Source organism: Sinocyclocheilus grahami, unplaced genomic scaffold, assembly GCF_001515645.1.
Source record: "Sinocyclocheilus grahami isolate Dianchi unplaced genomic scaffold, SAMN03320097.WGS_v1.1 scaffold1756.1, whole genome shotgun sequence".
In the NCBI taxonomy this organism is placed as follows: domain Eukaryota; kingdom Metazoa; phylum Chordata; class Actinopteri; order Cypriniformes; family Cyprinidae; genus Sinocyclocheilus; species Sinocyclocheilus grahami.
In genome coordinates, this window is record NW_015506935.1 from 82108 (window position 1) to 92315 (window position 10208).

General features: G+C 34.3%; 1 protein-coding gene across 1 annotated transcript in view; it reads left to right on the plus strand.

Moving 5' to 3' along the window:
- The window catches only part of LOC107572474 (nuclear GTPase SLIP-GC-like), an 11766-nt gene extending 2018 nt beyond the window's left edge, over window positions 1-9748 (plus strand). Inside the window, exons 3-16 of the mRNA XM_016258893.1 lie at window positions 496-681; window positions 2173-2346; window positions 2880-3058; window positions 3183-3222; window positions 3583-3666; window positions 3752-3842; window positions 4970-5106; window positions 5195-5368; window positions 5465-5628; window positions 8372-8501; window positions 8950-9058; window positions 9256-9389; window positions 9513-9597; window positions 9676-9748. Coding sequence (XP_016114379.1) covers window positions 496-681; window positions 2173-2346; window positions 2880-3058; window positions 3183-3222; window positions 3583-3666; window positions 3752-3842; window positions 4970-5106; window positions 5195-5368; window positions 5465-5628; window positions 8372-8501; window positions 8950-9058; window positions 9256-9389; window positions 9513-9597; window positions 9676-9728 — 1740 coding nt within the window. The 3' untranslated portion in view covers window positions 9729-9748. The remainder of the gene's footprint in view (window positions 1-495; window positions 682-2172; window positions 2347-2879; window positions 3059-3182; window positions 3223-3582; window positions 3667-3751; window positions 3843-4969; window positions 5107-5194; window positions 5369-5464; window positions 5629-8371; window positions 8502-8949; window positions 9059-9255; window positions 9390-9512; window positions 9598-9675) is intronic.
- The last annotated feature ends 460 nt before the right edge of the window (window positions 9749-10208 follow it).

Here is a 10208-nt window from a genome sequence, read left to right on the forward strand (position 1 = left end):
TAGTGAACCAAACTGAGAGACCATTTTGAAGGCTCAGGAAACCTTTGCAGGTGTTTTGAGTTGATTAGCTGATTGGCATGTCACCATATTCTAATTTGTTGAGATAGTGAATTGGTGGGTTTTTGTTAAATGTGAGCCAAAATCATCACAATTAAAAGAACCAAAGACTTAAACTACTTCAGTCTGTTTGCATTGAATTTATTTAATACACGAGTTTCACAATTTGAGTTGAATTACTGAAATAAATGAACTTTTCCATGACATTCTAATTTATTGAGATGCACCTGTAGTGAACTGACTGAGATTAAGACGTTCACCTGCATAACTCTTGCGCAAAGTTTGCACATTGCTTATGTGATATCCATTGGCTTGCCTTCTTGCAGGAAGCAATTACAATAACCCCCCGTATCAAAAACATACCGAACCGCTACACCCCTAGTATGTATATATATAAACACATTGTGAAGGAAATAAAGTCTTTTGTTTGTTTTGCAGGAATGGGAAAATGAGATTACTTCAACTGACAACAGGACCGAAACTGTCATAGAAAGAATCACTGCACTGTATGGAGCTGATGCAGATAAGAAAACACTGGAAGAACTAAAGAAAGATGACAAATATGCCGAAATTGATAACTTTTTGTCTACCACGATAAAAACTATTTCACACACTGAAGTAAGGGCTGAATATATATGGAGTAGACATATGGCACCTGGTCAGACTTTTAGTCCACTAAATATTTCTCAGGTTAGATTTAATTTAGCAGGTTAGGTACATAGGCACTTAGCTTGAAGTCATGGCTATAAGGAAAAAAATCAACCTAGTGAACATTTACACCAATATTGTCCAAGAAAAAAACGTACAGTTATAACTAAGCCTTTTATAATACTATAGAGGTAGGTATGAGGGGAATGGAACCCTATTACCGTATTGGCCCGAATATAAGACGACCCTGACTATAAGACGACCCCCGTTTTTCCAGTTGTACCTTTTGGAAAAAGGCTTTTTAAAAACCAAATCTTGTTTTTTCTCAGTAAAACACATTTTGTCTTCAATTATTTTCATATCGCATATTTTTCCTATTTTAATTTTTGTTTTGAAAGTATGGTAAAAACTGGTAAATTGTACCAACAATCACATTTAAATTTGATATACCATAAAAAAACAGGTAGCCCATCTGAATTAGGACATTTAGGCTATCCATCTAATAGTAGCCTACCGAAATCTTATTAACAGTAGAAGTTAAATCTTACTGTAGTCTTCAAATCTGGGTACTGTCTTACGTTTTAAAATCACAAAGAGAGTTTGGTCCCATCAGGCTAACGTGACAGTCACGACTCATGCAGCTGTAAGCTTTTCTTTCTCTTTTGTTTTTACTCGAGATCTTTACAACACGCATTACATTACGTATTTCACGGCACACTGGTTTTATGGGTATTTGGCGCCACCTATTGTTGTGGGTGTATTATTGACATGTCAAAGTCTAGACCCTGAATATAAGACGACCGCGTTTTTTCAGATGTATTTCCAAGAAAAAAACATCGTCTTATATTCGGGTCAATACGGTATATACTTTTTGTGCAAAATTTCAAAACTTATGAAAAACCAATTCATAAATGGGCAAAAATGTAAGCTGTATCATAAATAAAAAAAATTACAAACCATTGTTTTAGCAAATAACTAACCAGAACCCAACTAAAATATATACACCTTTTTTAATAATGTATTTAGTTTTTTATGTATAAATACACTTCCCAATGTGAAAATATTTCCCCCCAAAAAACTGACACCTTCCAGACAAGACAAAAACAGGTTTTTGGTTAAAGTCTGTCTTTATTATATAGTACGCTCTGCTCTGAATGTATTCTGTTCACTTGTTAATACTACAGCTGTAGTAAACATATGATAATACCGTGTGGAGGACAACATTCACAAGGATTAATCACATTTAAGAGATATGATTTAGATGTTTTATAGCAATGTAAAACTGCCATTATAGAAGACGCACGTTTGTTTGATTGGAGTTTTAAAAACCTTTTAACACTGCTGATACCTAGCCCCAGCCTGCCCTATTTTCATATATAAATTTAAAAAATGCCCAAATATGATCAATATAAATATGTTTTCTGACTTTCTGTTATTTAGTGTTATTTACTTGAACAGGTCTCCCAGGAATTTACCAGTGCTGTTGCACGTTACATACAACACAGTGAATGGTACTGGCCTCTTGTGAAAAGTGTGACAATCAAGATACCAAACTGTGGTGAACTCCTGGAACACATTGTGCTTGTTGATCTTCCTGGGACTGGAGACTGCAACAAAATTAGAGATGACCTGTGGAAAACGGTAAACGCTGCACTCTTTAAAAACTATGAAATATGAAAAAAAAAAAAAAAAACTACAAATATGAAAATTCTGTCATGGTTTACTCACTCATGTAATCACAAACCAGTACGAGTTTCTTTCTTCAGTCAAATACAAAAGTAGGAGTTTAAAGAATAACTGTACTGACTGCTCTTTTTCATGCAGTTGTAATGAATGAGGACTGAAACCTTAAAAGCATACAGTAAAAGTATCATAAATATGTCTCAAAAGGCACTATATTATAAATCTTCTGAAGCCATATGGCAACTTTGTCATTATGTACAAAAAAAACTGCCTTAGCTCACCTTGGCTTGTGGCATTCACATAATAAACCAATTATTCTGTTGAGTCATGAGGATGATGGTATTGGATGGCAAAATTTTCATATTTGGGTGAAGAATTTCTTTAACAGTGGAATACATATAAAATTCAACATAAGCAAATGTGCAGTTTAAAGCAATACTACAGGTTTGCCAGGTATATTTTACTCCGTTTTTATCTTTCTAATTCCATAGAAACTGAGAGAGTGCTCTTCTGTGTGGATTGTAAGTAACATCAATCGAGCTATTGATGACAGAGACCCCTGGGGTATAATACAGCACTGCATTCAAGACCTGGGACCAGGAGGAGAGTGCAGAAACATCGACTTCATCTGTACCAGAACTGATGACATTGATCCGAAAGAATATCTAAGGTTAGAATAAAGAGATCCTTGTCAATAATCCGCATTTCTTACAACATGCTAAAATATGAACATATTCTAAGTATTGTTTTTACTTTTTTGAAATTATTTAATGTATTTTATCTATTTATTTTAGATCTTTACGCCACTCTGGAGACCAAATTTCTTTAGACAAGGTTTGGTAAATTTACAAGCAAATATGTGATTTTTTTTTTTTCTGTATTATTCTAATGCAGTCTTCTAAAACTTCAGTGAGGCATTTGCTGTCTGCCACTTATTTAAAAAAAAAAATCTAAATCCTGCTGAATAAAATATGCAGCCTTTAAGTTAATTTCAATGTGCTTTAAAAGGCTAGAAGTTTTTCTAATAATTAACAATGGATTGCTCTAAAAAATATAGACATGCCTGATCTGACTTACTGCCTAATACACATGTAATAATCTTGCTCATATAATAATCATCCACTGAATCAAATATCACTTATAGGTACTTCATCTGATTTGTATCACCCCCCCCCCCCCCCCCTTTTTTTCCAGAACCCTAAAACAGGGTGCATAATTCATAGGAACAACCGTGCAAAGGCAATTGTGAAAAAGAAGTTTGAAAATCTTGAAATCATGGTATATATATGTGAACTCAAACATTATTCTTATTCTTATGCTTATTCATATTCTTATGCTTATTCATATTCTTATTCTTATTCAGAAATCAAAAGCCAGATTCATTACTGATGTTTTCACTGTCAGCTCCAGGGCATACTTAGATAAAGATCCACATCTGGAACCTGCTGAAACAGGTAATCAAGTGAAATTTTGTTTTGAAAAGTTTATGTGTCTGATGCTGCGTTCAAGTCCTCCTGGGACGTTCGTACTTACGAGTTGACAAGTCGTAATAATGACGTCAGGGCAATTCAAGTCAGTTTAGTCGGCACAAGATGGCAGTGTACCTTCTTTTAATAAATTACAAGAAAATACAACAGGGTCTGCATTTTTTTTTACATGGATTTCAGCTGCGTAACAAGAACATAACCAATTTAAGTTTATAGGACAACTAAACGATCAATTTAAACTAAAATTTACCGTCAACTACAGACGTAGCATCCATCGATTCTGCCATGTTTCTCATTGACGCCCCCAACTCGGAAACTCTGGGTTTAAAGGGGTCATATGATGCGATTTCAAGTTTTCCTTTCTCTTTGGAGTGTTACAAGCTGATTGTGCATAGATAAGATCCCTGAAGTTGCAAAGACTAAAGTCTCAAAACCAAAGAGATATTCTTTATAAAAGTTAAGACTCTGCCATGCCCCCCTAAAACGGCTCGTTCTAACACGCCCCCACATATCTACCTCACTATGTGGAAATATTAGCATAATGCCGCCCAAATGTTCACGCAACAGAACAGCAATGCATTTTATGGACGACCGTTTCGTGAACCTAGGAGAGGAGGTGTTCCCCTTCCGGGCTCTGTCTTTGCATTTATTTTGAAAGATGAAGCTCGCTAATATGGTAAGGGGCGTTACATTTCCGACGCGTGCTTGCGGTGTTCGGCCAATCACAATGCACTGGATCAGCTGGCCAATCAGAGCAGACTGCGCTTGTCGGAAGGAGGGACTTTGTAGAAAACGAAGCGTTTGAGAGAGGCGGGGCATTGAGGACCTACAATAATGTACAGTATTTGAAAAATAACGTGTTTTTTGAACATTAAAGCATGTCAATATATTCTGTTACACCAAATACACAAAATAATGATCTTTAAAAAAGCATCATATGACCCTTTAAATTTAGAGTTTCCTACTCGTAATAACGACTTTGTGGTGGCGTTCATGTGCGTTCAACTCGTAAATACGATCCATCCGACATGACTTGAACGCACCATTATTACTCCTGCTCATTTAAATATTGACATTTTGCCAATAATCTGTAGAAATTCCAAAGCTGCAGGATGTTCTGAAGAACATTAACAAGAGAATTAACCGAGAACTGACCAGAGATTATGTCAATGAAGCAAAGGGAGTTTTATCCTTCATTCAAAGTGTCCAACTAGATACAGATGAAAAAATGGTCAGAATTACTGATAATTCACTTGTCTTCTAAAAATCAGCCAATAGGTTTATTGAGAAATTTACTGCTACATTGCTTTGTGTTTTAGGTGGAGGAAAAAGCTGAAGTCCATAAAGCTTTGCAGAAGAACCTAGAAAAGGCACTGAAGGAGTTGGATTGTCAGTTTGATTTACTTTATATGATTTTGGATCAATGTCTCTCAAAAGGAGTGAAGGAATCAGTGGAACTGTGTGTTGACACCAAAAACTCCATGATTGCATCTGTAAGTGTGATCCTGTTGTATGTGAAATGTTGAAATGTTTGAAAAGCCATTTTGTGGGCTTTCTAACCGCAGTGATATTTGTGCTTTCTGAATCAGGTTGCACCTGTAGATAAAAGGGGATTCCATAAAACCCTTCAAGCATTGTACAAGAACAAGGGATACTATTGGCCAAAGAACTGGGATGGACCCCTAGATCTAAACATGTGCTTGGCCACACACATGCACGACAACATCGATGAGAATTTTAATTTAATTTTTCCGTATGTGTTCTGCTGTCATTCCCTATCCACTATACCTTCAGTTGATAAAAATAAAACAATTTAGAGTGTTAGATGAGCAGTGTATTGAAATATATAAGCACATCAGCTAGTGGTATATATGTGACCCTGGAGCACAAAAGCGGTCGCTGGGGGATATTTGTAGCAATAGCCAACAATACATCGTATGGGTCAAAATTATCGATTTTTCTTTTATGCCAAAATTCATTAGGATATTAAGTAAAGTTCATGTTACATTAAGATATTCTGTAAATTTCCTACCGTAAATATATCAAAATCTAATTTTTTGATTAGTAATATGCATCGCTAAGAACTTAATTTGGACAACTTTAAAGGGCAATTTTCTCAATATTTTAATTTTTTGCACCCTCAGATGAATAAATCTCAATTTCAAAAAAATTGACCCTTATGACTGGTTTTGTGGTCCAGGGTCTCACACACACACACACTATATATATATATAGTATATATAATATATATAGTGTGTGTGTATGTGTATATATATATATATATATATACTGTATATAAGGATGTAACGATATCAAAATCTCACAATATGATAATATCGCGATACGAAGTCCATGATACGATATTGCAATATTTAAATCAATATTTAAAATAAAAAAAAAGGCAAATGAAGAATTGGAAAAAATTTACATTTTGTACATTTTAAAGTTAAGTTATTCTATCTAATGCACTTTGATAAGAGCTCCAACCCATGTTCTTAACTAAGAAAACTTAAGTCAGAAAAAAGTAAGTAAAGCACCTGAGGACTCGACCCTCTTTTTATTTGTGATATACTGTCTCAGTCTAAATTACATTCACACTGGTGTTTTAGGATGCCAAACAAATTAGAATATAGTAATAATAATGACAAAAATGACAGTAATAGACATATATTGTAAAACAGTTGCAATGTAAAATAAATAAAAATTCATATTTCCTTTTTTTTGCGCTTTATACTACAGTAGGGACATTACAATACTTCTTTCCTAATTTCTACACTTGAAAGAGATATTTTGAATTTGGACTGTATTTAAACCACTAGCTGTCAGCAATTCATACTGCACTTTAAAGCTTTTATTTTGAAAGAAAACTCCAGCTTCAGTGAAAACCGTCTTACAAAATGCATCTCACTACAAGTTATCTGCTGTGAAAATAAAGCCTAACTGGTGGCTGTTGCATTCCCAGATGCATGCTAAACTCACAGCACATGAAATAAACGAGTTCACTGCATTCATTCACTGTGAACTAAGCCGAAGTGCGCAGCGAAAACAGAATTTAAGAGATTAAGCCATATTGTGCTTTCGGTTTTAGTTCATTTGAAGATACTGTGCCAAAGCACAATGGCCCAAAACACAACTTCAAAGACCTTTTATGTTAGAATAATAAGTAAAAAAATATTTTAGATTTTAGAAGACCTATCGTTTTATATCATCATGTGACCACGGTAATATCGAGACGGTTTTGCTAACGTGATATCACGATATTGATAATATCTGTTACATCCCTTGTATATATATATACTGTATATAAGGTGGGTGCAAGGATTGGAATTGAGAACCGCTGGTCTAGGATGGTATATATATATATATATATATATACTGTATATAAGGATGTAACGATATCAAAATCTCACAATATGATAATATCGCGATACGAAGTCCATGATACGATATTGCAATATTTAAATCAATATTTAAAATAAAAAAAAAGGCAAATGAAGAATTGGAAAAAATTTACATTTTGTACATTTTAAAGTTAAGTTATTCTATCTAATGCACTTTGATAAGAGCTCCAACCCATGTTCTTAACTAAGAAAACTTAAGTCAGAAAAAAGTAAGTAAAGCACCTGAGGACTCGACCCTCTTTTTATTTGTGATAAACTGTCTCAGTCTAAATTACATTCACACTGGTGTTTTAGGATGCCAAACAAATTAGAATATAGTAATAATAATGACAAAAATGACAGTAATAGACATATATTGTAAAACAGTTGCAATGTAAAATAAATAAAAATTCATATTTCCTTTTTTTTGCGCTTTATACTACAGTAGGGACATTACAATACTTCTTTCCTAATTTCTACACTTGAAAGAGATATTTTGAATTTGGACTGTATTTAAACCACTAGCTGTCAGCAATTCATACTGCACTTTAAAGCTTTTATTTTGAAAGAAAACTCCAGCTTCAGTGAAAACCGTCTTACAAAATGCATCTCACTACAAGTTATCTGCTGTGAAAATAAAGCCTAACTGGTGGCTGTTGCATTCCCAGATGCATGCTAAACTCACAGCACATGAAATAAACGAGTTCACTGCATTCATTCACTGTGAACTAAGCCGAAGTGCGCAGCGAAAACAGAATTTAAGAGATTAAGCCATATTGTGCTTTCGGTTTTAGTTCATTTGAAGATACTGTGCCAAAGCACAATGGCCCAAAACACAACTTCAAAGACCTTTTATGTTAGAATAATAAGTAAAAAAATATTTTAGATTTTAGAAGACCTATCGTTTTATATCATCATGTGACCACGGTAATATCGAGACGGTTTTGCTAACGTGATATCACGATATTGATAATATCTGTTACATCCCTTGTATATATATATACTGTATATAAGGTGGGTGCAAGGATTGGAATTGAGAACCGCTGGTCTAGGATGGCCTATTAGTACCCATTTGGTCTTGTGTTATTTAAATTCTTTTTTTCTTCATTACTACAGTGTTGATGGCAATAACAAAACCGGAAAATCAGTGCAGGAACAGATTGATGAATTCAGTATCATCCAAAGTGGCACTGCTTACTCGCCATCTTCCATGCTATACCACATGGAAAACTTCATCAAAACAGAGGCGAGTTGTCTTTACTATAGTTGTCTTTTATTTTATGCTTACTTTCATTTATACCTATCTATCTACAGGTAACTCTATTCCAATGAATGATTACTAATGTGCAAGCAACAGCATTTGTTATCTTTATAAATCTTTTTCATTGTCTCAAAACATATCATTGTCAAGTTTCAAGTGTCAAAATGCAAAGGCCTTCTGAAAGCAGAAAAGCTCTATTTCCTCTAAAAGAGTGAGATGTGACTGGGTCTGCTGTGTTGCCAGTCCTTGTAGTTCTATTTCCAGTTCTCTATCTGTTGTTTTTTCCTACTAAAATGGGATACCGTTTTATGCTTAGTGTGAATTATTTTAATTTCAACAACAATGACCATGGCATTTATACTTACTGATATATTTAGTACATAATAATAATAATATGTATATGAATAATTATCTGTGTTAACCTCCTGATAAGGAAACCAAAGTGAAGGCATTGCTCAAAAGAGAAGTTGTTGCGAGAAAGAAGGAAATCTACTCGTCAATCCAAAAAACAATTCAGAATCGAATGACTGCTGGCTATGAGCGTAAGGAAGCTTTTTTCAGTTTAACGGTTGCCTACCTGAGGTTGCACAAACCTGTTCGTTTTAAGACCACAGATGAAACCACATTTTTGTCCTTATATAACTAATTACAGGTTTTCTCTCAGAGACGTTCTATGTTTGTATTGCCTGTGTTAAAGAATATTAAATATTAACAGAATATTAAATGTTACCTATTACAGAAGCTGCAAAGTTGAAAGGAGTAAAAGCAATGGAGAAGAGGGAGGATAAAATAACGGAAACAATTGAATTGTTAAAAGCCAGCATGTTCAAAGATGCAAAAATGGAAGTTCTGAATCAGTTCAAGGATTTAAAGGTATTTCTCAATATTGTTTAAACATATTTGCTGCTTCTTTCTGAAGATACTTACGAGCAACACAAAAAACGCTCTTCTTTTTCTATACCTTGACTATGTGTTTTCTGTTGTTTCTTTCACAAGGATCATATATGCAAGACCCTTGAATCTGAGCTAAAGGGATCAGTGGAACGCTCACTTTCACAAACCAGCAGAACCACTCTGATGGGTAAGAGAGAATAAAATAACTAAATATTAAGACCTACTTTAAAATCAGGCTGAACACCCAGTAATATTTCTTTTCTAGATGTCACCGGAAAGATTGAAAGGTTGGAGCTTCTGTCAAGGTCTGTCATCTGACTCGTCATTTAAAAGCAGCATCTCAGCATTTTTCAGTGAAAGTTATTTTTAAGATAAATGTATTTCTATTATAAAGCATGCTTAAATCTCTATTATTATTATTTCAAATCCTTTCAATTGTTGGACTTAACTTTTGATTGTGTAACTAATCGCATAAGAAAAACTATTTTGAGGTGTAGACTATTGCTGTTATTAACGAATACAACTAAACATAGGCTGAAGTGGAATATTAAAACAAATCCTATGTTAGTTGTTGGGTCAGTGGACCCAATAAATATGGTGCACTCCCCTGACCAATGTGTCTCGCTTTGCAAGTAGTTAGGTGTTGCATTTGCAAAATGAAAGCCTTTGCGATTGCAACCTGCATATATCCTGTGTTTAAGTAACCAAGAGCTTGCTGCAGAGTTAAAACTTAGTGGGTGTGTGTTAATCTCGTTTTGTATGTTCATATATGGAAATTCTTTGTTGTGAAGCAATACT